General features: G+C 44.2%; 4 protein-coding genes across 4 annotated transcripts; 2 read left to right on the top strand and 2 right to left on the bottom strand.

Annotated features, from left to right (window-relative positions):
- Nucleotides 1-741: 741 nt before the first annotated feature.
- On the bottom strand, nucleotides 742-7,265 carry Wdr81 (WD repeat domain 81). The gene is made up of 4 exons (XM_002052317.4): nucleotides 5,411-7,265; nucleotides 2,951-5,355; nucleotides 1,198-2,776; nucleotides 742-1,145 (listed from the first exon to the last, which is right to left on the bottom strand). Exons 1-4 carry the CDS (start codon nucleotides 7,018-7,020, stop codon nucleotides 911-913), a joined length of 5,829 nt encoding a protein of 1,942 aa, XP_002052353.1. The 5' UTR covers nucleotides 7,021-7,265; the 3' UTR covers nucleotides 742-910.
- Nucleotides 7,266-14,323: 7,058 nt separating this feature from the next.
- dmGlut (Dietary and metabolic glutamate transporter) lies at nucleotides 14,324-21,074 on the top strand. The gene is made up of 3 exons (XM_002052318.4): nucleotides 14,324-14,853; nucleotides 18,657-19,291; nucleotides 19,670-21,074. Exons 1-3 carry the CDS (start codon nucleotides 14,814-14,816, stop codon nucleotides 20,489-20,491), a joined length of 1,497 nt encoding a protein of 498 aa, XP_002052354.1. The 5' UTR covers nucleotides 14,324-14,813; the 3' UTR covers nucleotides 20,492-21,074.
- Nucleotides 21,075-21,706: 632 nt separating this feature from the next.
- Nucleotides 21,707-23,962, top strand: LOC6628952 (sialin). The gene is made up of 3 exons (XM_002052319.4): nucleotides 21,707-21,863; nucleotides 21,919-22,661; nucleotides 23,096-23,962. The coding sequence occupies exons 1-3, from the start codon at nucleotides 21,824-21,826 to the stop codon at nucleotides 23,828-23,830; spliced, it is 1,518 nt and encodes a 505-aa protein (XP_002052355.1). The 5' UTR covers nucleotides 21,707-21,823; the 3' UTR covers nucleotides 23,831-23,962.
- Nucleotides 23,963-24,017: 55 nt separating this feature from the next.
- On the bottom strand, nucleotides 24,018-26,427 carry Tom70 (translocase of outer membrane 70). Its single transcript, XM_002052320.4, has 3 exons — nucleotides 26,266-26,427; nucleotides 25,056-26,092; nucleotides 24,018-24,997 (listed from the first exon to the last, which is right to left on the bottom strand). The coding sequence occupies exons 2-3, from the start codon at nucleotides 26,053-26,055 to the stop codon at nucleotides 24,204-24,206; spliced, it is 1,794 nt and encodes a 597-aa protein (XP_002052356.1). The 5' UTR covers nucleotides 26,056-26,092; nucleotides 26,266-26,427; the 3' UTR covers nucleotides 24,018-24,203.
- Nucleotides 26,428-26,526: the final 99 nt, after the last annotated feature.

The raw sequence follows: 26,526 nt of genomic DNA, 5'->3' as shown, positions 1-26,526 counted from the left end.
AGCGCCGACCTGCTCCTTTCAACATAACACACTTGCAAAATTTGGTTTTATGCAATTTTGATGGGAACGAAGGGACACTATATAAAAGTTTTCGTTGCAAAATTGATGCCTTCAGCTCCGATTTTTATTGATTTCATGGAATAAGGACAAGTTCAAAAGTTGAAACCTTCAGTTCTTACGGTTTCCCATATCGCGTCTATTCATACGGACGGATAGCCAGACCCACGGACATGGCTAGATCGAGTAGGTTATTGATGCTATTGATTGATAAGGTTCCGAGATACCTCCTTCTGTCTGTTACGTACAGGGTATGATAAAAAGCAGAAATCATAAGGAAATAACTGAGATTGTATGTTTCTTTTAAGTTCTGTGCTCCCATATTATGTTTCAGCTCTGCTCGGGTTATGCAAATTCATATGTAAGAAAGAATGAGAGGGTATCAATCAAAAGGCTGTAGTAATCTGTACAGTGTACTCTATTGGCTATATCCACAAGTCATATTCAGCAATATACACATTCATTTAAATATTTATTATATATGTACATATATGAGATATATATGTATGTAAATGTAGCCTTTACCAATTAAACTAGCGAAAATATTGCTTAAGTCTAAGACTTGAAATAAACATTTTGTTCTGGAATTGATTTGGCATGAGAGGCATCTGTGTCTAGCACGTGTCCTAAGTAGAACTTAACTAAAATCTCTAAAGCTCCGGCTGAGTACATTTTATAATTTCCTTAGTTGAATTAATATATATATATTTGGTGCCATTAAATAAGAACTCGTACGGGTAGAACTCTATTGCTATATACTATAACCGGACTGGTAATTAAATATATATGTATATATATGTATATAAATTAGTATAGTTGTCTTTTTGTGTAGTAATATCATCGTAACACTTGGCTAGCAGAGCAGGACAATGTTGCCGCTCTCGTTGCCTGCAAGGAAGGCGCGATTTAGCGGCAACACCGCGAGAGATGTGAGTACGCCCCGAAACGTCTCGGAACGAAGTTTGGTGACAGTATTGAGGGCATGCGAGTTGGCCACATCCGCATAGACACCTACACGATTCCCGGTTGTGGCATAGACCAGTGAGGAGCCAACGCTTTGCAGGAAATGGGCAGGCTCCGGTGGCGGTCTGTTAATAGTAGGCAATGAAATTCGAGTTTGAAATTTGATGGCCAACTTACTTGAGCTGATAGTGTAGAATGCCGTCCAGGGCATGCCATACGGCCAGGCTGTGGTCGAGCGCCGAGCTAATAAGCACCTGATCGCTGGGCGCCGTCAGCTGCAGCAAGTCACATTCCATGGGCCGCCAGCTGTTGAGCACAATGCCGGTGCGTGTGTCCAGCTGTACAATGCCGCCCGAGGAGAGACCTGCGGCTAACCAATTGCCTGACGGCGCCACCGCCAGACAACGTACTGTGGCATTTGGCAAAGCTGCAGGGCAGACACGCCATTCATTTACATACTGCATGGAGCGCGCATCAATGATCCTGACCGTGGACTCGGCCGTGCCAGCGACCACCAGCGGCGAGTGAGAGGGCAAGCATTTGACAACGGTGACCGCACTGTGCCTGGGCGCATCCAGTATGCTCAGCGGTCGTCCTATGAACGGATCCCACAAGTGCACACCCGAATCACAGGAGACGACATAGCGTAGCGACTCTAGGAAACTGAGGGAGTGTATGGACTTCTTGTGCGCTGTGTAGGTGAACTGACAGGCGGTGCTCTTGCGTCCATCTCCCTCGCTGCGCAGCGACCACAGTTTGACCGTTTTGTCCTTGGAGGCGGACACAAAGCTATTCTCGTTCTCCAGCGCATAAATGGCTCTCACCGAGTTCGTGTGGCCTACAAAGGATTGCAGGCGAATTTGCTTGAGGTTTAGTGCCTGGTTGTCCTTCTCGCTGCGGGTCGTCTCGTGCCGCCAGTAGGCCAGCCAGTTGCCTTTTAGGTGTCGCGTGCTGGGCATATGGTCCAGTTTGTAGGCAACCATATCCAGCAACTCCATGCTGCTGCTAGAGACCTGCAGCCGGTTGCCGACAACCTGGGTGCCAAAACTATTTGCTGCGGTCTCGCAAAGCGCTGCATCCGTGACATCCACTGGACTAACTATTGCCGACTGGCTAAGCTGCGCCTTGTCCTGTCCAGCGCCCGGTTGCTCATGCTCGTGGCACAAAGTGAGCACGAATTCCATGTTGCTTAACGTGCGTTGCATTATGGACTCGCCCAGGAATCGCAGAAATGCCAAGTAGGCAGTATGCGCAAGTTCCGGTCCGAATACATCGCGCAGCTCCTCCAATGCCCGTTGCTGTTGGCCTAGAGCTGCGCTCAGCGACAGATTGGACAGATTACAACTTAATTCGTTGGGTAGTCCAAACGCCTTGTTGAAGATCAGAAAAAATGGCGCGAACAGTGACTGGCACAGATGCTCCCGAGTCATGTCCGAGCCCAGGCGCACACTCAGCGCATAGCAGGCGTCCAGAAATTTGCGAGCCAGCAGCGAACGCCCCAGGTAGCCGCTGGGCATTAGCAGATTGGTAGAGCTCAGTAGACGCAGTATCGGCAGCAGAATGGCATCCAACAGCATGTGCTGCAAGTGTTCCATTATGGTGGCATCCATCAGGCAGGGCAACATGTACTTCACCAGCTGCAGCGAGCTGATGATGGCGCCCTCGAGGCTGCCCGTCATCCGCTTCGAGCAGAGACCAATCAGCTCACTTATGTGTGGAAAATACTGCAGAAGAAGAAAATTTTCGCCATAGAGCGCTGCAAAATAAAAGAAATGGAAAGGAAATGTGAGCAACACTTGCATTAAACTGTTCCCTATGAAGATGCACCTGGTGATAGATGGAAGATCAATATAATCTGTGACTAACACCGATGACTAACAAATTAAATGTAAATATTCCAATCAATTTATGGTACTGAAGTGAGACATACCCGCAATGGACATGAGGCATTCGAGAACGCGAGCCGCGCTGCGATCGCCGACAACGCGGGCATTGGCAATGCTGAAATAATTGAGATTGGAGGCATCTGCCGATAAGTCACCGCAGTTGCCCGTTTCGACCTCGGGCAGCAGATTTTCCTGGCCCACGTAGCAGAGCGACAGCAGCTTGAGCAGATTGCGTGTTATGTGGCGAGCAGTGAGCACCGGTCCCAAGCGATGAGATAGCCAGACGAGACTCTCGGCGCTCATCTCGCTAATGCGATTGTTTTGCAGGGCCTTGGCCTCCGAGATGCGCGATATGACCGAGGCCTGGAGTGAGTCACAGCCGTCGGTATCCGCTTGCGGGGCAGACTCCGTTGACTCATTGGCCGCTGTGCCGGTAACCTGGCTGATGAGCTCAAAGCTGTCGACGCTCTTGCGGGAGCCAATGTCACAATCGATGGCGCTTAGCTGGAAACTGCGTCTTATGCTGCTGGCGGGTATCTCAATGGTGGGTGAACGTGGCCCAATCAAGGGCGCCGGCATGGCGGGTGGTGGTGTCTGTTCCTGGCTCTGCAGCGACAACTTATCTGGCGATAATTTGGCGCCGTACATAAGCTCATTGATGGCCAGCTTGTCGGGTGAGCTGCCATCGGACTCGCGCGCCTCCTCTGCAATGGCTGTGGACGATGGACGCATATCGAAAGAATCAACAGATTTGTTCTCCTGATCCTCCTCGAACGTGAATAGCTCCTCAACGTCTGGCTTGGGCTCCGGCTGCGACGCTGGCGGCTCCTCTGCGGCATAGTTAAGATTCTTGCTGGTCCGCCGACTGCTACCGCGATGATAGTGATAGCCATTGCCCTGCTCCGGCTCCTTGTAGCCGCCAACAGCTTCGATTAGCGGCGCAATAAAGTGCTGCAGAAAGCAGCGGAGTCCAAAGCGCACGATTAGGCGTAGCAGGAAGCTGTGGTGATAGAGCTTCACGGATTTGCGCGACTTGAAAGAGCTGCTCGAAGAGAAACGTAAGTGGCCACCATTGTTATTGCTGCTGCTGCTGCTGCTGGCCGCATCGTCCATCTGAGCGCCGCTTTCCACGTCGTAAAGCTTGAGCATCGGTTGCAGCAAATGCATTTGGGTCTGTGCAATGCCCAAGGCCTGGGCAACGGGATCAAACAAATTCCAGGCAGTCAGTATTGAGGTGCGTTCATCCCGAAGCAGATCAATAATATGCGGCAGCAGCAGCTCCACAGGCGCAAACTGCTCATAGGCAAAGGCCAGCGGCTCGAGCAGGCGACGCACATGAGCACAGCAGGACATCACCTTGCACTCCGCAATCTTTCGTTCGAAAAGCACACGCTGGCGATCCAGTTCCGTGAAGCGCGCACACTCGCTGCCGCCGTTGCAGTTGAGATGTGTGTGCAGCTCGAGCAGCTCAAAGTTCAGCTGGAAGGCGTGCAGGGAGCGCACAAACGCATAGATCGAAATGTAGTTACTCGGAAAAGGCAGCAGCGCATGGCTGAACATGGGTTCCAGTAGCTGTGCCGCACTGGTCGGCACGGGCAGGCCCTGGTTGGGCACATTACTCTCTAGCTGCAGCAGCAGACGCACCACATGACGCACCGGTTTCGGCAGCTCCTGACTGTACAGCTGGACCAGCGTGCGGCAGGCAGACAGGCGGCTTTCTAGGCTCGCGCTTGGCCCGTTCGTTGTTAGTAGCGGTCGCAAACGCTGCATGGCATACAGCTCCACAATGAGGCAGCCCATCACCTGCAGCTCACGCTCACGGCAATCGGCCAGCAGCTGCTGCAGACTGTGCTGATGTCGCGTGCGCGGCACTAGCAGATTCTTCGAATTGGTCTGAATCGCCTCATCAAGTGCAAACAGCTGATTTGTGAATGAATGGTCGGCCGAGTTGTGCTCAAACAGCAAATCGCTGCTTATCATTTTCTCCTCAGGATTGGCTGAGGCGCGTTGCTGCGGAAAGGTGCGCGCATAGAAAGTCTCCAGAGATTCCAATTGCTGCAGCAGCAACGCAGGATTATAGTGCTCCGGCAGCTCAATAAAGTTGGTCATGGCGTAGAAGCTGGCGCCTGTGCTCGATGACTCATCATTTGGACGCAGTGACATTCGAGGTGAATTGCTCTCCAAGCAGCTGCTGCTATTGCTCATTGTTGAGGCGTGCAGATTCTCCGTGCTTCTGGCCAAGCGCCTGTTGTTCTTGCCCCTGCTGTTGCCATATAGCTGGCTCAGCCTGGGCGCGTATTTGTTAAACCAGGGCGAGACATACCGACGCGGCGGATGAGCCTGTGAGAACAGCTGTACGATGCCGCGCTGACTCAGATTGCAATGCTGATCTACCAGGCTGAGGCATACATTTTTGGATTTGATGGCCGCCTTGCCGCTTAGCTTGTAGCTGTAAAGAATTAAAGTAGGAGTATAAAAAATCTCAATAGGTAATCGCAAGCTACCCAAAATTTAAATCGATCCAATGATGCAGTCGCTCGCTAACGTACTGTGATTCCAGCGCTTCACGATGCTTGCATATAAAATCCTCGGGGCAAGTGGCCCACGCGGGCAACTCTAGATCGGGCAAGTCTTCGTGAATGCTTTTAAATATCATTGGATCTGAATAGAACTCGGGTATGCATTCGTCCGGCGTCCATTCCTGAAGGCGTTGTATCGACACCGGATACTCGGCGGGCACCCAAATGGGTCGCACATGGGCACAGAGTATGGATTGTGGCGTACGCCGCGCCATATACACGAAATACGTAATCTCGGAGAGAAAATCGGACACATGATGCGCCACCTGCAACTGCTCCACGGGCGTCACAGCCTCTGCTGCGGCATGCTGACTGGCGTGCGTGTACATGAGATCTAAATGGACGTCGCCTTTGTTCAGGCGATACTTGCTTTTGGTCAGATCGCGCCAATTGAGGCCGTTGCGGGCCGCAAAGTCCGTCACCCAGGGCATTATGTGGTGATAGGCGGCATTGGTCAGACTCCTGCCACAGGCATTGTTTAGTATAGTGAGATAGTCAAAGTTGGACAACTGCCCGTTGCACCACATTTCACAGTATTCGCGCAGATTAAATTGAGCTGGGTCGTAGGCCAGCTTGAGATCGATGGTGCTGCTGGAGGGCAGCTGTTCCGGTGATTCGGGCAACTCCGGGCAACTCAGCGGCGACATGGCCACAGTGGCGGACTGCTCGTCCAGCAGCAGATTGCACTGCAGGCGCGGCAGCACCTGTAGCCAAAGATTCTCGCGCAGCAGCACGTGCTGCAGTCGCAGATCACCCAAGAACAGGCCCTGATCCTGCAAATGCCGCGACACCTGCAACAGCTGATATATGATAAATAGCGTCTTGTTGTAGCCTCGACCAAGGAGTGCGGGACTGTAGGTGATGCAGTCATAAAGGCTGCTCTCCAGAGCTGGTGGATAATGGAATATGCAGTAGTGCGTGCTGGTCTCAATGGCCACCAGAGCAGGCAGCACATTTGCATGACAATCGCCGGTTAAGTCCTGGTCGCTGCTGGCCGTTCCATTACCCTCCTGTTTGCACTGCAGTACTGGGCAATTGTAGATGCGTTGTATTAGCTCTCGGAGCACCACATCATGCGGCTGTAAGCCTCCCCCGTTTTGCGGCTTGGACTGCGTTCCTGCACCCGACCTGCACTGTTTGACATGGGCGTCCGCGTACTGCTTGTAGGCCGCCTCCCAAAGTTGCTTAAAGTTGAGATGTGCCACATTGGAAACTGCCTGCGAGTAGCTTAAGGGAAATTGTGTGTTTTCAAGGCTAGCACCTCGTGGAGGCAGCGGATGGACTTTACGCTGCGACTGTTTGCGGTATGTTTGTACTAGTATGCGTGTCCAGGGATGCTCCAGTGGTCCTGTGGGATGTGCACGTCGATCCAAATGTGGCCACTGTGTAAAGTGCGAGATTTTACGATGACATTCGAGCGCCTGTAGCCACTTCTTATCGCATATCAGTTTGTAGAGGCCCTCGTCTGATTCGCACACAACATGTTGTGGATTAATACCGATTTCTTGCCATATCGCATCGTCGCTATCGCCCATGTCTAAGCCTCCGACATCCGCCTATAACTATAAACTTGGTTCCAGCACAAAAACAAAACGAACTGTGCAAATATAGAGATGGGCTGTGACAAATTCGAGGGCACGATATACACACGCACGACTCAGCACGATATTTGGTTCGCTCATAACACAAGACACACAAATTAATTGCAACTCATTTAAAAAGTATGCATACTGATATTTATTGAATACAATAATAATTGTATGTTTATCGTTTAATTGTGGTTACTAAGTTTTGCGTGCCATATTGTTTCGTGAACTGTGTTGTTTTGCAACACTGTCAGCTGTGTCAAGAAACTGGGCCCGTTCTAAAAAATACCAAAAAAAAAAACCAATCTTGTAATCGATTATTTGTTTGCAAAGAGATTATATCGATAACATTTGAATCCATTCAAAATGTACAGCATCTTACACTTTCACAACTGAGCTGTCAGTTAAAGGTTAAAACTATTTTTTTGTTTCTGGATATTTAGAAATCCACTCAGCGTCAGGTTAACGGCCAAGCATTGGGCTGTTTATGTGTGTCGAGTTCAAAAGGCCAGCGGCGGCTCAGCGGCAACGGCAACGGCAACGGCAACAATAATGCGAAAACACTTGATGATGGGTTGTTGACTGGCCGCACAATCCAATGTCATGTTGTTGTTATTTTAAAGAACGGCGCAAAATTATAAAATAAATAAACATATAAATAATGAGTACATATATTGAACAGCTATGGGCGTAATTTAACATTCATTGTGCTTATCAGCGACATTTGTTAAATTTGTTTATTCATGCAAAATCCAAAATCGAGAGAGTAGAAATTAACAAAACATTATATTTGGAAAACTTTTTGAGACTACATATATAAACAATCCAAAAGCTCAATTTTACATCAATCCGAAGCAACGAGCGGGCAAGAAACATTAGCTAATAATATAAACAAGCTATAGGGAAATTTATAAATGAAGAACCTTATTTAAAAAGATCTAAGAATTGAAATTTTTTTTCTATCGTTTGCCGCGTTCTTTGCGTAAGTCTAATCTTATCAGTGGGATTCTATGCGAACGTTATTTTAATTGTATTACTAACTATTTATTTGCTTTTGCCTTGTCGGCATCTTAAAGAGTGGCTCGTAACTCAGACGAACAATTGTTACACCTGGCGAAAGGTCAAGGTGTGCCATTGTTTATTTTATGCTTTATGCTTTATGTATGTGCGTTAAAAATTTTCCACTATTTTGCTGTGGCCGCATGAGACTAGAAATTAAAAAGATTGTTATTATGGCAAGCGTATGGAGAGAGTAGGTCATTAATCTATCAAGCTCAGACCGTCAAATAGTCGCAGAATACCCGTTTAGTGGGCATATTCACACATCGAATGCGCTGCAGCTGCCCGAACAAAATGGGAAAACCCCGATATGCCCGAATCTGCATCCTTTGGAGGTGTTTAATGATAAGTGCCGTTTACTTCCGTTCTTAATAATTGCCAGCTAAAAATATCATTTATAAATGTAAAATGCATCACGCATGTGTCTCTCGGCTTTGGCTTTTTAATGCGGCCACGCCCCCCAGCCTCTGGCTACTGGCTGCCGGATCCGGCTGTGTTTATTAGGAAACACTCGAGCAAATATTGAGACAACAAAAAAATGCCACAATTAAATATTTAATTCGCTTGACAGGCGGACAGTTCGAGTATGCGAGTATTTGCGTGCTAAAGGTTCTTACAGCTTTTCACACTTTTAATGAGTTTTGCACACAAAATGTGGATATAAGTATATAAATATGTGTGTATATATATATATATGTATGCACATAAGCAGGCCTCCCCCTGAGCAGTTGCTTGTTTTTTATTACTTCTTTATCATATTTGATATATGTACTTAAACGAATTGTAAATGCATATATGGCCGTACGTACATATATTTGGGCCATTTAAAAAAGCTTAAAAATGCTCGGGAAATTTTACCAAATACGAGTACGCCGTAAAGCGGCACTCGCAACAGCTATTGAACCATTAATGAGCTGTTCGAGCAATTAAGATATTAAGATATTACGAGTTTCGATGACACACCTACAAAAAGAAAACAATTATGCCCACAGGTGGATTGGAAGCGTGCGACTTCAATATAAACTGAGTCACATGTACACAGATTTATATCGGATATATGCTATCGTATCGGATAGAAATAGATATCTGGAATCTTATCGGCAAGATGCAGTTCGCATTTGAAGGTAACTCTTGCTGTTACTTTGGTACAAAAGTCATTGATTATAAAGTTGCTGGCGCTATAAAGATTAGAATGTATATTATTATTAGTACCGTTGTAAAAGCTATATTTAAGATAGCAAGTCGCCTGCCTTTACGACTTGTGCATAAGTAAGATAATGCCAACCCGGGAATATTACCTGCTAAAAAAAAAAAACTAGAAAAAAAAACCCAACATAAATGCAGGGTAAAGATCAAAACGCATTGGCCGACTCCGACACACACAAGCACACACACACACACACACACATACACACACACTTGGCTAACTTGACAGCCTTCAATGCGCTGGCGCCCCTGGAGATCACTCAACTCTCTGGGGATTGAGCTGCAGCCAGCAGCAGATACTTGTTCGAGTCCAGCTAAACTAGTTCGAGTCTCGTGACAATTTTTCACGACTATGAAAAAACTTTGGCTAATACACCCGCAGCCAACGTCTAATGCCATGAGCTTGTGGTTTTCCTGGCGAGTCGACCCTCAAAGTGTCAAAAACTGTTTTAGTGCTCGACTCATTTGCAGCTATTATACATATATTTGAGTACTTTAATTGTTGAAGTATCTATTAACTGGTTTGTTTTTTTTTTTTTTATTTTATTTTTTGCCATCGTTCTAGTAAACAAAGCGGTGATTACCCGCCTGAGTTGTGATCAAGTTGTGCTGAAAATTATGCAAAAACTTACATTCGTAATGTAAATATAATTGTGTAACTTTATGAAAAATACCCAAGCAAGGGAATGTTTGGATAACTGCAATATTTAATAGTTTTAATGAGATACTTTTTTTTTATTTTTATTTAGAATGTTTGTTAATTCCCAAACGATTAAATTTGTTGTTGATTTGATAAATATATGCAATATTTTCCACATATATAGATTTTAAAGTATATTTTATTTGAAAATAATTTTATTCTGTCTGTTTTAACAGTTTGCGAATTATAAGTGAAAAAAAACACGTGTGTGTATTCGAAAAGAAAGAATCTGGAAAGGGAATTCAGTTCAAGGCTGTCAGATCTTTTAGACTTTATACTTGTTTTATATATAATTTATTATAAATTTAAAGATAAGTATAGTATAAGTTAAGCTGTACTAATGCTGCTACTTCTTGAGAAGCTCAAGGTCAGGGACATTGATTATCTACAAAGTGCGCCCGTATTGCCCAGATACAGAGTCGGAGTCGGGAGTCGTAGTCGGAGTTGTTTCCTAATTAAGGTTATCGTTATTTACCCGGCAAGTGACACATGATACAATATATTCTCCAGCAAGCTTCCCCGGCATGTTCCCGATGCCTTACCCAATATAAATGGAAGTGCGTTTCGCAGCGACACTTGGGCATGTGACTGTAAAATGCAACGCTGGCAAAGAGGGTGCAATGATCCGTAATTTGACTCAAAATCGAATCAAGTGCACATTCTTATGACTGGGTCTGCACTTGTTGCCGAGATGCATCAGAAGTCGCAGCACCAGCACCGAGTCGTCTGTGCCCATGGAGGGGATTCAGAATTGTGCCAAGAGTTTCGTTTGCTGTGGAACGGCTTTCAGTTGTATTTAATTGACCCAAACGCAGAGTGTGGCGCCTATTGGAGCTGTGTTTCAGTTCCATCAATTCAGAGGTCACAGTCCGCACTTTACTGATTGACAAAACACTTGCCGAGACGCGGCGCATACCATAAATAGACGTCCGTCCATCCATAAAGGCATTTTATTTCGTACGCTTCAATTAATTTGTACGAATAAATAACGCAAAATACTCAAATGAAAGTTAGATACTCAGAGTATGGCCAGTATTCGTAGTCGACTCATATATACGTACATAAATATACCAGCTTGAACCGGAAATGTTTTCGGTCAGGGACAATCGGGCGGCGGTTTTAGCCGGATTTGGGGCTTTGCATGAAAATATACCCGATATTTTTGGTCGTTTTCAATACCCTATAACCAAGCATGAGACCTTTATAGGTAGGTTGTCCACGTAGCGTGTTACGTATTGAAAAGCGCATATATTTGTCTTCCTCTTCTTCTGCTCTTCAACAGATCTGTTTAGTAAATAATACATAGATTTGGTTATCGTAAAAATAGATGATTCACTTCAGATGGCCATTTATTTAATTTACCGTGTGTAGAGGGTATTAAATGTTCGGTATATCATTGAGAACATTTCTTGTCATTATTATTTGGCATAATTTTTATTTAAATATTATACAAACAATTCGATTTCAATTACAGACTATCATGGTGTGGCATGCTATGATGGCTAGTTCGCTGACTTGTGGCCAATTGAAGAGCCGCCACCAATCTAAAACAGAAACAAGAAAGAAGGGCTATTTTCGGCACGCCGAAGATTGAATGCTCTCATAGTGCGTTGCCCGTAACTAAAAACCTACTTTTCGACCGATCGTTCCTATGGCAGCTATATGATATAGTAGTCCAATGTAAATAAGATCTTGCAAAAATGAAGGGAGCATAGTGAAAACGCTAAATGCCGAGTTTTGTCAAGATGAACTGCAAAACAAAAAAGTTTTCCATACAACAACCAAATTTTCGACCGATCGTTCCTATGGCAGCTATATGACATAGTGATCCGATGTTGATAGGGTTTTGCATATATATGAGGAGCATAATAAAACTAATAAATGCCGAGTTTTGTCAAGATTTCTTGTAAAACAAAAAAATTGCCCAAACAAGAGACTACTTTTCAAGCGATCGTTCCTATGGCAGCTATATGATATAGTAGTCCGATAGACTAGTTCGCATAGAAACAGACAGACGGACATGGCTATATCTACTCGCATCTGGATCAAGAATATATATACTTTATGGGGTCGGGAGATGTCTCATTTTTGTGCGTTACACATTTCACGACAAAATTATAATACCCTCTGCAAGGGTATAGCAACCGCGATGAAGATCATCACACGCAGTTCCGAGCTGTCTGATCGGACCGGATTACATACGGATCACATGCGTGAGGGGGTAGGGGGCGGGGGGTTTGGGGGCAACTTGATATGTTGGCATAAGATCTGATGGGAATGGCGCGCGCATTAATTAAAGCTGTCTGCATTCATTAAAAGAATGGTGTCCTCGAGAGAGTTGGCCGGGAGCAGGGGTGGCAGGGGAGGGGGCATAAATAAAAGTGCTGATAGCAATAGTAATTAATAAATTTGTTTAATTAATGTCCGTTATTATCAATTAATATGCTATTTCCTCTTATTTTTCACTTTTGAACACAAGCGCATGTATGGATTATTTTTTTTTCTTTTAATATTTCTTAAGTACTTATATTATATATATGTATATACTAAGTACTTGGGAGCATGTTGAGTGTGTTTGCTCTTGATTATCAGGCTTGTTGAGTTCAATCGTTCATTTGCTCTGCAGTCTGGACAAAGTGTGCCATTGATAATAGGAATATAAAAAAAAGTTGACTGATAAACCTGGAATGCCCATAATATACACATTTATTGAATATATATAATATAATAATGCTAAGCTGTCCTCAAGTACCGGGCCTGAGACTATATAGTATAATGCCAAACTGTGCTCAAGTACTTAGCATTTAGTTTAGTTGGATGAAACAATATAACGCTTTTTTCTGATAAGATTCTATAGAGTCGATTGTTTATATGATTTATATGTACATATATATATATTACAACATATTTGTGGTCGGGTTGGCAAGATGGAATAGAACGGATATTATTTTATTTTTACGTAGATACATATATTAACGCTTTTCTTGTCTTTGGAATACGTATCACGTTTCCACAATAACAATTTACAACAGGCAATGATCATACATTTAGATAGCACAAAGCTCGGGTGTCGTTCATTAAGAAACTTGAACATATATATACTATATAGTATATATAAACATAACCAAGCCGCAGTAAACCGCAAACGGGCAAATGTCGAATATTATAGTAACAAAACTCGAAACTAATTTCAGCTAGAATTTTTAATAGACACTCGTGTACTAGATGTACGAATATAGCGTGCTTAGTCGACTAATACTCAAACCATTCACTTTAGCACCCTACCAGAACCAGCCCCTCCTCCTAGTCGTGTACATGCCCCCCCCCCTCTCATTCCCCCCCAAACATCACTTAATTGCATTGCACAAAAGCACAAAAAACCCGCCTTTAACTGGTAACGGTTTTTAGTTAAGTTTGTGGAAAAAAAAAAACGTTTCAGATAGGAAAAGTGGTTGCACGTGCTGAATACTCTATTTTCGAGCAGCGAGTGTATGCGGAATTCATTTCAGATCGAACTTTATACGAAAAGGCTTTATTCGATTTAACAAGCTTTTAAGGATATATGAGTATTACTTGAGATATAAATTGAAAGCTTAGTTCATTTTATTCAAAAGTTATAAAAAGATTACCCAATAATTTGGAAAATAATTTAAAACATTTTAAATGTGAATAAAATTGACTTCATAAAAAGCAAATGTATTTTAAACAGGCAAATTATTTGCAATATACTCTATGACTTGTAGAGTAATTTATATAGACAATTGCCTTTATTTGAAGTTTAATGGCTGTTTGCTGCAGTTAAACTTTTATATAAATACGAGAATACATGTAAAGCTTGTTAGTATATGTTTAGTTCTGTTGTACCTGTTGCGCGTGTACGGCACGTTAATGATTCACACCGAAAAACTGCTAAATATTCAATATAGCGTCGAATCGAAAGTTAAATAAACGAAAAAAAAAAAATATTTGCACCAAATGTGGACTATAACAAAGCTCCTTGGGAACGCTTGAAGCATGTGGAAGACGACGTCGATCACGAGCACGCGCAGCTTGGTCAGATAACGCTTTTTATGAGTTAGACCTGTAAACAATATACATACATACATATAAAGCTTGCGACTCCTTGACGCAGCGATTGGCGCTTACAGCGACGCCAGCACCAACAACTCCAGCAGCAGCAGCAGCAACAGTTGAGGCAGAGCAGCAGCTGAGCAACAGCGGTAGCAGCAGCCGCAACAGCGCTTATCTGTTCGCATATAAACTAAAGTCAGTGGAAATAATTTCTCATTTGAAATTTAACAGCCGACGTGCGCGGAAGGCAGAACAAAAGCGCGAAGATCGTGTGGTGTGAAAACCGCTAAAACGAGTAGCGACAGGGAAAAAGCACACACGCACACACACTCACACGCTGACTAAGAAACAAGACAAAGAGGACTACAGTGGACAAGAAGTGCATTTCATAGCACATTTCAGTCTAGTGTGCAGTACGATTTAAGTTGTCGTTGCGTGTGGTTCTTCAGCACGGTTCCTCTTCACTGCCGTCCCTCTTCCACTCCCACACTGTTGCTGTCTCTGTCTCTCTTGCTTTCGCTGTCTGTTCTGTTGCGCGCGCGCTTACAGTGAAAAGTGTAGAAAACGAAAAAAAATAGTGTTACCGAGCGTAAAGGATCTGTGTGGCAAGTGTTATTGTTGTTCGTGGCGCCAACGAGCAGCGTAATTTGTAATCGTGGCGAAGGAATTGTCCAACCTATTAACGTTGCAAGAAAACCGAGCCGAGATGACACAACAACCGCAATGGGGCATAAGCTTATCAAAGTGTAAGTGTAACCAGAATCTATCAAAAATGCATGTGTGCGAGTGTGTGAGTGTGCGAGTGTGTGAGTGTATGCTGTGCTATGTTTTGAATTGGGAATTCAAATTCAAATCAGATTTTGAATTCGTTGAACTCTGTTTCAATATTCTTGAAATGTGTCTTAATTATTCTTTAACCGACATTGACCGACAACAACAACAACAACAAAAAGAATAGCCACAAATATTTAATGCTAACTTGGGCTTAAAGTGTATATAGCACACACACATGCATGCATACATGTGTGTATGTGTGTGTGTGTATGTATGTATGTACGAATATCGCATAAAATACAATGACAAAACGTTTTTGTTTCTTTGCATTTGCACTTCCGATTCAGTTTTTTGTTTTTTTTTTTTCGTACATGCTTTGCTTACGGATATTATTATATTGCTTGATCTTTGTTGAAATGAATTATGCCAGGCACGCGTCAACATAATCAACAATAATCTTGCGGTCTATCGATCTCTAATCTGCCTATTTCTATGTGCATATGACGGCGTCTCGTCCAAATTTGCATGTGAATAAAGAAAGGCGAGACAAGACGAGACGAGACGATGACGATGACGAAACACTTGGAACATGTCAAAATCATAAAAATCATAAATAAAGCTCGACTCAAAGAGTTCTTGCTATTGCGTTGTTGTCTACGCATGATTGTAGGGTGCTTGCGGTTATTTGTGACGCGGCATATCGATTTTCGCAGCCTTTTTGTCAACATTCTCATTTCGGTATATATGTACATATATATTAGCATACATTCCCCGTCTAGCCAGTCTTGCTGGGTAATTTATAGCCGGATTTATCAGTCGACGAAACGTATTCATTTATTCGTGAATCTTTGATTCTGACAATAGAAGAAAATATAATAAATATATATATTTTGTAAATATCATTTAAAAGTGATAAATAAAAGTGCTTTAGCTTGAAAAATATATAAACAAATGCCAGAGGCAGGCATATCATTAGAAAGTATTTATCTAAACATCTGATATATATAAATAGTTCAAGAATGTCGTTCTAAAATTTATTTTCTAGTTTCGAATCAAATAAACTCGGTGTTGATAATATGTTTTCCAGAACAAACAGCATGTGGAAATATCGTAAAAGTGTTGAACGATCATAAAACAAAACAAAAATTGCCGGCTATAAAGTAATCTTCCCCTTGAATGGGGCTAGCGGTAGCTTGACCTCCTTATAGAGCCAACATTCATTTCCTTTCCAGTGTTTTTGGGCAAGGTCAATGTAATAAAAGAATTCTCTTTTCCCTCTTTGTCGCTTGGGTTTCATAATAACAAGTGTTTGGTTCTTGGCCAGGCATTTCTCTTCTTTAGAACATAAGTATAAATAAAATAAATATATATATAGAATGTATTTCCGAAAAAAAAAATGAAAATGTTGTAACGCTTCGAACTGGATTTTATTTTCAGATTTATGAACGCGTGCCTTTTTTTTTTTTGCCCGCAACGACGTAAAAAACGCGTTAAAATATTAATTTATAGTTTTGCATTGTTTTTTGTTTTGTTTATTTACTCTTATTTGTTATTGCAAACGTGAGCCAGGTACTTAACTTTTCGCAGATTTGAATGGGTCTCTTGACACTTCTGACTGGCCATCCATCATGTGTCAACTTATAGATTTATCGGTAGGCCCGATTCTTGGATTCTGTCGAACCGCTGTGCTTATCTCAGCGAAAGCTTTCTCTCACTCTCTCCCTCGCTAGCGCCGGGCATTGATATATGCATGCTTGGACTCGATGAACTCTCGGTATTAAAACTTTTCCATGCCTTATCCGAAGTCGAAGTGGATCGATGAACGCGCATATCTTACACATGCCTCGTACTTTAGCCTCGTGCTTAATTTTCGCAAGAACAAAAGCCAAACAGTGCGAGAATGCATTATATGTCTTAGGAAACCCGATTACAAGACATGCTCACATATATATGAAAGTAAAGTGTATTAAGCAAAGCTAGGAGATGCTCTACATTCTAGCAAATATTTGAATATACTTTGCATTATTTTACGCTTGAACTGTTCTGTTTCTTCTCTCAATCTCTTATAGAAGGCTTCCTTCGAGTGTTACATATGGCTCCATCAAGTCATTGTTGCCCATTTTACCCTAAAATATTTGCATGTGTTCACGCAATAAAACCTGATAATAAAACTGACTAGTCAACGCTTATCTGCGATGCCCGCAATAATTATTAACTTAATGTTAAGCCCATCGTAAATTAAGTTTATCCACTTAAAAAGCAATAACAAAATATAATATTAATAAACTTTGTGTACACTCGTATATACACATACATACATACATACATATACGTATTGAAAGTTGCATTAAATGAAGTTTCAGTCATCCCGGAAATGTATTTCATACACTTCTCATTAATCGCTTATTATAGCAATTATTGCGCTTATTGCTCTTATCATGATTCGCAATGGATTTGAGCATTAGCACATGCTTTACTTTCCGCTACCATATCTGGACTCTATATAGGGATATATGTATGTGCATATCTAATCGTGTGTTTGAGCCCTAGAATCGCGTGAATTACGGCCACACTCGATATGATTAGCGCCCCATTTACATATACATACATAAGCCAGTTGTAGGTGTGTGTGTGGGTATTCCGTTTCGCGTTATCGATGCCTCCCGATTTTGTTTCTGATTTGTATCGCTTATAAATTTGCCGTCGAGTGTCGGCTTTTGGTTAAAGTATTTGCTAAATAGTATGGTAAATATTGGGACATCATTAAATTGTCAGCCGGACTGAAACTACGTAAAAATATTTATTTATATGAATGCTAATTTATTGATCCAATCGAGTTGGCAGTCGGTGACGTCGATGAGGTCTATAATAAATCAAAAGCTCATCTTTTTATACACAATTAACACATGTATCTTAAAGAGATGTCGAGCTTGAAACCGGAACTGGAACTGGAACTGGGTCGGGAACTGGGTCGGGAACTTCTAGTGTTCGGCTTGTGGTTGGGATTGGTTGAAGCGTGGATAATTACGGCTCCGACAATGAGAGAACATCAACAATGCCCATTTTTGCTCTAATAATAATGTCATGAATTGTTAGCTCTTCGGCTTGATAATGTGTTAATCAGCTTGTTGTTGCTTGGGTCAATGTTAAACATATTTTGTATTTATATTAAATCAACCTTCAGAATGTCGACATTTCAAGAGATACAAGAATTGTATTGGAAAATCAACGGAAACTCGTATCAATTGGTTGTTGTTGTCGTTCTTGATGTTCTGACTATTTTAAAGCCCCAAAATAAAAATAAAATAATAAAAAACTTGAGTACAATTTTAATTGCCGAGCAACTGGCGCTTTATGCCGCTTAGAGCACACTTGATATATATACCTCCGACTTGGCCAGGCTACCTTATCGCGAATCTTTGGCATTTGGCCTTATCAAGACATCATTTCAATTAACAAATTATGATATGAGGCATACGTAAATGAAGAACTTCAACTGAACCATAAACTGGCGGCCATAATTCAGAGAAATAAATACAAAAAACAAAAACAAGTGTATATAATAAATTCATAAATATTTGTATACATATGTAGATTTCAAATTGTTTATGCGCATGTTAAACGATTTTATTCAATTTAATTTGTTCAAATTATCCAAAAGCATTCGACGATTGTCACTCGCCAATTTACATTGACGTCAGCATTTTAGTATTAAGTATTTTAGTATATTGTTAATTGTTTTACTAACCAAATTGTATTGTTTAATGAACAACAGACTTTATATTGCCGCAACGTGTGATATTGGCCATAATGGGCTTTCTGGCCATCCTGAATGCGTACACGATGCGCGTGTGCCTCTCACAGGCGATCACCGTGCTCGTCATGAAGAAGAACAATACGGACGATGGGGATGACAGCCATGCGATTTGTGAACCGGATGACTTGGACGAAGGCGCTGCCGCGAGCGGTGGCGAATTCGACTGGTCCGAGGAGCTCCAGGGCCTGATTCTATCTTCATTTTACATTGGTTACATTGTCACGCATGTGCCCGGCGGCCTGCTCGCCGAGAAATTCGGCGGCAAATGGACCCTCGGCCTGGGCATACTCTCGACGGCAGTCTTCACCATGCTCACGCCATTGGCCATCAACCTGGGCGGCTCCGACTGGCTGATTGTCACCCGCGTGCTGATGGGCCTCGGCGAAGGTACCACATTCCCGGCGTTGAGTGTTCTGCTTGCCGCCTGGGTGCCGGCTAATGAACGCGGCAAATTGGGCGCCTTGGTGCTGGGCGGCGGTCAGGTGGGCACCATTATGGGCAATATGCTGTCGGGGGTGTTTCTGGACTCCTACGATTGGTCATTTGTGTTCTACTTCTTTGGCGGTCTTGGCGTTATTTGGTTTGTCATATTTGTAAGTATTTTTCCTGGTAATTAATACGGTAATTAATTTTAAAAGAATTAAATGATTCAATTAATTAAATTAATTCTAAAAGATTAGCAGATTTTAATCGGAATAGGCTCAAGCTAATTTCAATGTTAAATCAATTCCATATTCTTGTACATGAAACTAGTATTTTAGCAATCAAATTAGTTTAGTACTTAAATAATTTACTATTTCAGTAGTTCATTTTGCTAGTTCCATTCAAGCTCAACTTCGTCTGAACTGCTTTAAGTCTGTTGAACTGCTTTAAGTCTGTCAATCTGTTATTTTATTAGATCGACTTAACAGTTCTGTTAATGGTGATATTTGCGCTGTTATCTCATATATAAACTATACTTTAAATTGCAGGTCATGCTGTGCTTCAGCGACCCCAGCAGCCATCCTTTCATCAAGCCCAGCGAACGCGAGTACCTTATCAAGGAGATCGGCACAATTGGACGCAACGAGAACCTGCCACCCACACCCTGGAAGGCCATTCTAACCAGTTTGCCCATGTTCGCACTGGTCTGTGCGCAAATCGGTCACGATTGGGGCTTCTATATCATGGTAACGGATCTGCCCAAATATATGGCCGATGTGCTGCAGTTCTCCATTAAGGCCAACGGTCTCTACTCCTCTCTGCCCTACGTGATGATGTGGATCGTGTCGGTGGGCAGCGGCTTTGTGGCGGACTGGATGATCCGTCGCGGCATCATGAACACAACAAACACACGCAAGCTGATGACGGGACTCGCTGCTTTTGGCCCGGCTATTTTCATGGTGGGCGCCTCATATGCCGGCTGCGATCGCGTCCTTGTCGTGGTGCTCTTCACCATTTGCATGGGCCTGATGGGCGCCTACTATGCGGGCATGAAGCTCAGTCCGCTGGACATGAGTCCCAACTATGCCGGCACCCTGATGGCCATTACGAACGGCATTGGAGCCATTACGGGCGTGATAACACCCTATCTGGTTGGCGTCATGACGCCCAATGCCTCGCTGCTCGAGTGGCGCACCGTCTTCTGGGTGGCCTTTGGCGTGCTCTTCATCACGGCCATTATCTACTGCATTTGGGCATCCGGCGAGGTGCAGCCCTTCAACGATGCGCCCATCGAGCCGCGCAGCGTCGACTTTGAGGCCGAGGAGCGCAAGCCGGAGCCCAAATTGAAGGCCATACAGCACAGCTCCTAGAGGCCACCTACCCAAAGTGCCATAGCCATCGTCATGGAACCTCCCGAAGACATTGTTAATGTACAACGTACATCTTGCGATCAACTATTGCAATTGCTAGTTTTATAGTATGCCAAATTGTCGGCCCCCAGTGCGCTGTCTAACTAAGTATATATATATATATAATAGTATCTATAATCCGTAAGCTTTCAGCTGCAGAGCCCTAGCCCAACTATCCCGCCCGCCTCAGCTCCGATTAAGCGAATTTACTTTCTAATATATATGTACTTTGTGTATTTGCCTGTAGTATGTACCCCTACCCCTTACGCCCACCCACTTCTCTCCCACGGCCCTCTGCAGCCATTTACTCTCTTAATTATTATTTAGTATTTAATCGAAACAGATTCAATTTTAGGCTAGTAAAAAGAAAAAGTTAAGTTGATAGATTGTATCTAATTTGTTTTGCGAGATGTAAAAACCAACCCAATTTAATTATTGTACGAAATTTTTTAATTGTTGATCAATGTGTAACGTTATCGTTAAAACGTAATTGTTTTTATAATCTTAGTCCAAATAAAGTGCATAAAATAATTCAAAATAATAAAATCGGATGAGATTCTACCAAGTTTCCATAGGAAATTTAAGTTTACCATTTTAACATGAATTTTAACCAAGAATTATGTTGCGTGTGTGTGTGTGTGTGTGTGTGTGCGTGGGCCTGTGTCTGTAAGTGTATGCATGCTTGTTTGCCGCTGTACTGCGAATTAACATAAAACGAAGTGCTCTCCTCCTCGATTTTCAAAAATGCAAGTAGACTGCAGCTTTTCATGCTTAACTAGTAGTGTTTTTTTTTTTTTTTTGGTGACTTTTTTTTGGTGTTTTTTTTTTGGTGTTTTTATTTGGTGTTTTTTTTTTGGTGTTTTTTTTTTTTGGTGTCTTTTTTTGTTTTTTTTTTTTGGTGATTTGTTTTGGTGAATTTTTTACTGTTATTAACAGGTATGTATTTAGGTATGTGTGTAGATGTGTGGATGTATGCATGCATGTATGCATACAAGTACGCATGCATGCATGCATGTACGTGCGTATGCATGCATGTACGCGTGTATGCATGCATGTACGCGCGTTTGCATGCATGTACGCATGTATGCATGTATATTTGTTTGTACACATGTGTGCATGTAGGCATATCTCTCCATATTTTCCAGGGGTTAGCGTTTTCCGATTCATTCACCTTACCAGCTCTCCCAGCTTCACAATTGTTTGACGAATAGAAATCATTGTATGGATGTGAAATAACTCACATGTTTTTTGTTAATTTGATTATATTTGTTATTAGCTGAATTTTCATTTATAATGTTGCCAATGCAACGGAAATTGCGAGAGCTCTTTGACTGTAAGTAGCAGAAGGAATGACGGCAATCGAATGTTATGACAACTGATCGGAACAGATCTGCAGGTGCAGCAGCGTTTAGTTCTTTGCGGATTCACCTTATTAGCCATTGTCAATGCCTATACCATACGCCTGTGCTTGGATTTCTCACTAGATCGCATTGTGCGGGACTGCAATGAGTTGGCTGCAGTGAATCCCGTTAGGGTGCAAAGTGCAAAGCCACTTTTGGGAATCAATCTGCATGCGCTGAGAAATGCGCCAGAAGGATCGAGGAGGAGGACAACCCAGACACGTAAAACTGCTCCACAAGAGGACTTGGATATTAAATTGCCCTACAATGCGACAATAACAATTTCAAACAGCGCCGATGTCTGGACAAAGGAAGTGCAAGTTCTGGTCACCATATCCTTCTACACCGGCTACATGATCACCCACATTCCGGGTGGACGCTTGGCGGAGCGTTACGGCGGCAAATGGGTTTTGGGCTCTGCAATATTATGCTCCGCACTTCTCACGCTTCTCACGCCGACAATTGTTCGCAACGGTGGCCCCAATGCACTCGTACTTCTGCGCCTACTAATTGGCTTTTGCGAGGGACCCACCTTTCCGGCCGTGAGCGCTCTGCTGGCCCAATGGGTGCCGGAGAAGGAGCGCGGCCTGCTCTGCAGCTGTGTGCTGAGCGGCGGCGAAATCGGCATCATATTCATGCACCTGGTCAGTGGGCTGGCGCTCGACGAGCACAACTGGGCCATAGCCTTCTATGTGGTAGGCACCGGTGCGGTGCTCTGGTTTGTGGGCTTTGTGAGTATGCGTCACGTGTTTCTCAATAGCCAAACACGCCCAAGCATGTCGAGCCCAGTAGGGATTGCAATTGCTAGTCAATTGCCCAGACGGATCGTTCCCAGTTTATAAAGTTTCAAAGAAAATGGGTCTCATACAAAATGGGGGGAAAGCGGGTTTCAGGAATATTATCAATATGAAAAACTCTTTTGATTTTAAAAATATCTGATCCTGACTGGGCATTTATTAGTTCAGCTCTGCCGCTTATATATATTATTCTATATTTATTATACAGCTCTATAGATCGAATATGGATTTATAGCTAGCTTTTCGATTTTCCAAGATATTTCCCCAACAAACTCGGCATAGCCTTTATTTCTTGCACAGGATGCTTTAGAACAAGAGACAATAAGGAAGCTTCTTCGAATCTTGAACTGATTCGTCCTTTTCCGCAGATCTTAGTCTGCTACAGCAAGCCGGATGCCTCGCCGTATATTCAAAACACCGAGCGGGATTACATCAAGAGTCAGGTGAGCGATGAGCTCGTGACGGATGATGCGAACGCCAATGAGGTGGTGCCCTGGAGCAATATGATTATGAATGCACCCATTTGGGCGCTGATAGCAGCCAACATGCAGCATGACTGGAATCAGCACGAGCTGGCCCAGGAGCTGGAGCAGCTGCTACACGAGCTCGAAGCCAAGGGTAAATCATTTTGGATGGAGCTGGAGGCCAGTGTGCAGCTGGCGGCCCCACATCTCTGCAGCTGGCTGGCATCGCTCACGTCTGGCACGCTCAGTGACTATCTGATTGCCGAGGGGATACTGAGCCGGACGCAGACGCGTCGCCTCATGTCGTGGCTGGTCTTTGTATGCGTCACGATGTACATGCTTCATGACAAGGAGAACTGGGCAAGCGCATGGAGCATTATGGCCTTTGGAGCCTATTACGCGGGCATCAAGCTGCTGCCCCTGGACATGAGTCCGAACTTCGCTGGCACCCTGATGGGCATCTCGAACGGTCTGGGCGCTCTGCCCGGCCTGTTGCTGCCGATGTTGCAGCAACTGGAATCCGAATATGCCATCGTGGGCAGCATCCGTGCAGCGTTATGGCTAGTCTGTGCCGGGTACATATCGGGTGATGTGCAGTCCTATAATCGGGTGCGAAATCGGCCACAGAACCGAACCTGAGCTCTCAATGGTTAATTACAAATGTTTATATTGCTTTAAATCTAGGCTAATCTTAACTATTTGCATAGTTGGGACTTAGGCAATACTATTATTTATATATAGATGATCGTAATACACGAAAGGATACTTAAACGATGTTAGTTTCATTATCGTCGACTTTCATTGTTAAAACTAGGTGCACAATAACTAAAACGGGATTTTCCACATTTTTATATGTATATATAACATCGGGCTTATCGATTGATTTGTTTGATTAGTTTTGGGTGTGATTTTAGGGGTGGGAGTGGGGGAGCGGTTATCGGTATTAACATAGGTAGCACAACGAACGCGTAAATGCTGTGGCTCAAGCTGCGTCTGCCCATCCTGCTCCCCTCTACATGGACGCTTGTGAGAGAAAGCCGGACTGGGCCATGGCTGACACGGAATTCATGTCGATGCCCAGCTTGCGGGTGACATTGATTTGAGCTAGCGCCGCATTACGCAACGAGTAGACATGCACCAGCTCCGCCTGGCTCTTGGCATAGAGCAGCGCCTTCTCAAACAGATCAACGGCACGCTGCAGCTGGGCGCGCTGCACCTCAACGGTGCCGAGCGTCTCGTAGGCCAGCTCGCATTTCGGATCCACATCGATGGCGCGATTTAGCAACGTGACGGCGGCCTCAATGTCGCCGCGCCACTGCAGCATCATGATGGCCTGATGGACGAGCAGTGCCGGATTTGTGGGCGCCCTCTTCATGGCCATCTCGTAGAATTGCTGCGCCTGGGGGAACTGCTGCTGATCGGCCAGTACCTGGGCCATCAAGCTGTAGCACTCGACGCAGTCGGGAAACTTTTCAATTGCCTTCTCAAAGTCTTGTATAACGCGCTCCAGGCGCTTCTGATCGCCGGACATCAGCGAGAGACGATACTCGGCATAGCACTTCTGCACATTGGCAATCGCATGTTGTGGGGCCAAACGGACCGCCTTGTCGAACTCCAACAGCGCCGCCTCGATCTGCTCCAGCAGCAGCAAGATCTGTGCACGCTGATGATACACATCCGGATTGTCGGGCTTCAGCTTCTCTGCCTCCGCAAAGTCGGCCAGTCCCTTTTCGCGCTCCTCCGTCTGAATGAAGAGCGCGGCCCGTTTGATGAAAGCGTAGGCGCGCAGCGTCGTGTCCGCATCATCTGAAAGATTTCAACTGTGACTAGTTCCTAAACCTAAAATTGTGTAGTTTCCGCTTACCATTGGCTAGAATGGCGTCAAAGTCGAGCTTACTGTCGGCAAAGGAGCCGCAGAGTAAGTGGAATGTGCCGCGCATTAGCAACGCCTCCACCTTGTATTGTGATTCGGCCTCCGAAGATTCAATTTCCTCGGTGCATGCCGCAATAATTTCATCATATTTCTGCTCCTCGAATGCTTGTCGGGCGCGCAGAAAGCCGCGTGGCGGTGTATCTGCCACAGCCGAAGGCGGCACATTCATTGTCTGCAGCGGATCGGCTATAAAGGAACGCATGTAGGTGTTGATGAAGCTTGCCGAGGGCACGACAGGCACTCGGTCGCGCAGACCCTTCTCGGCATCCAGGCGGCCCGTCTCCTTGAGCACTCGGTCAGCGAACATGATGGTATTATTGTTCTGGAACATCTCCAGAATGCAGGTGGCGGTCACATCGTCCAGACACTCAATCATATCCTTGGTGGCCTCGTGGGCTCGTGCTCGCCTATAGTAGGCCTTGGCATAGCGCGGATTGTACTCCAGCGAGAGGGAACAATCCTCCTTGACCTTGTTCCACTTCTTCAGCATCTCGTAGGAGGCAGCGCGGTTCTGATAGAAGATTGCCATGTCCGTGCGATGCTCGGTGGGACACTTGTCGATGGCCTTGTCATAGAAGCTGATGGCCTCATCGTACTTGCCATTGCGATAGCAATTGTTGCCCTCCGTTTTGTAATTGTTGGCCTCCTTCAGCGGCGACAGCTGCTCGCCCAACTCGGCCGATTTCTTTTTGCGCTCCAGTTCCGAATCGGGAGCGGTGCCATCTATGGACAGCGTTTCCTCTATTTTGCCCTTCGGGCGCGTCTTGCCGGCATCCTTGGACTTGTTTTGCGACTTGCCGCGCTTGGTCTCATCGCGTGAACTTCTGTTGAGAACATACATGCCCAGGCCAATGGCCAGGGGAGTGCCCAATAAAAGCGCCACTTGCCATTTGTTTAGCTTAACTGAGTTCATGTTGAGGAACGTTGCCATTTGTGGGCCTTCCTAATGTGTGTGCAGCTTGTAAAAACTGCAAATAGAGAACATTGTGTAATAGTCGGCGGGCCTTATCACACGCAGAGTTCAGAGCGCGAACGCCGAATCGCTAAATGCCGGGGGGGCCATTTGTCACCTGCCCACACGCTGCCCTTCCCCTTATTGATTTTTAGCATGTTAGCAGTTCGGCGACGGCTGGCTACTCACGTTTGTCTTGTAATTTAACACTGCAATGAATTTTGCAAATATGAACTGTTACTTGAATGCTTTTTAGTGAAAAGTAAATACAAATTAATATTATGGAATACAACTAGCCTCCTTAGAAATAGAACACACCGAACCGAACAGCTGTGTAACCGTTGAGCTGCTGAACGACTGTTATGCACATGTGACAGCTGGCAGGGCATCCACAAAAAGCTCGTTGCTATAAGAGTCGTGCATTTGAAAAACTCACCATTTAACAGAATG

Source organism: Drosophila virilis, chromosome 4 (genome assembly GCF_030788295.1).
Source record: "Drosophila virilis strain 15010-1051.87 chromosome 4, Dvir_AGI_RSII-ME, whole genome shotgun sequence".
In the NCBI taxonomy this organism is placed as follows: Eukaryota; Metazoa; Arthropoda; class Insecta; order Diptera; family Drosophilidae; genus Drosophila; species Drosophila virilis.
This window is presented reverse-complemented; position numbering and strand designations above follow the sequence as displayed.

Coding starts and splice junctions, on each gene's coding strand:
- dmGlut (XM_002052318.4), top strand. CDS start 14,814: ATGACACAACAACCGCAATGGGGCATAAGCTTATCAAAGT. Junction 14,854..18,656: donor GGGCATAAGCTTATCAAAGT/GTAAGTGTAACC, acceptor AATGAACAACAG/ACTTTATATTGCCGCAACGT. Junction 19,292..19,669: donor TTATTTGGTTTGTCATATTT/GTAAGTATTTTT, acceptor TTTAAATTGCAG/GTCATGCTGTGCTTCAGCGA.
- Wdr81 (XM_002052317.4), bottom strand. CDS start 7,020: ATGGGCGATAGCGACGATGCGATATGGCAAGAAATCGGTATTAATCCA. Junction 5,356..5,410: donor TGGATCGATTTAAATTTTGG/GTAGCTTGCGAT, acceptor AATTCTTTACAG/CTACAAGCTAAGCGGCAAGG. Junction 1,146..1,197: donor ATTCTACACTATCAGCTCAA/GTAAGTTGGCCA, acceptor TACTATTAACAG/ACCGCCACCGGAGCCTGCCC.
- Tom70 (XM_002052320.4), bottom strand. CDS start 26,055: ATGGCAACGTTCCTCAACATGAACTCAGTTAAGCTAAACAAATGGCAA. Junction 24,998..25,055: donor TGACGCCATTCTAGCCAATG/GTAAGCGGAAAC, acceptor GAAATCTTTCAG/ATGATGCGGACACGACGCTG.
- LOC6628952 (XM_002052319.4), top strand. CDS start 21,824: ATGTTGCCAATGCAACGGAAATTGCGAGAGCTCTTTGACT. Junction 21,864..21,918: donor ATTGCGAGAGCTCTTTGACT/GTAAGTAGCAGA, acceptor TGATCGGAACAG/ATCTGCAGGTGCAGCAGCGT. Junction 22,662..23,095: donor TGCTCTGGTTTGTGGGCTTT/GTGAGTATGCGT, acceptor CCTTTTCCGCAG/ATCTTAGTCTGCTACAGCAA.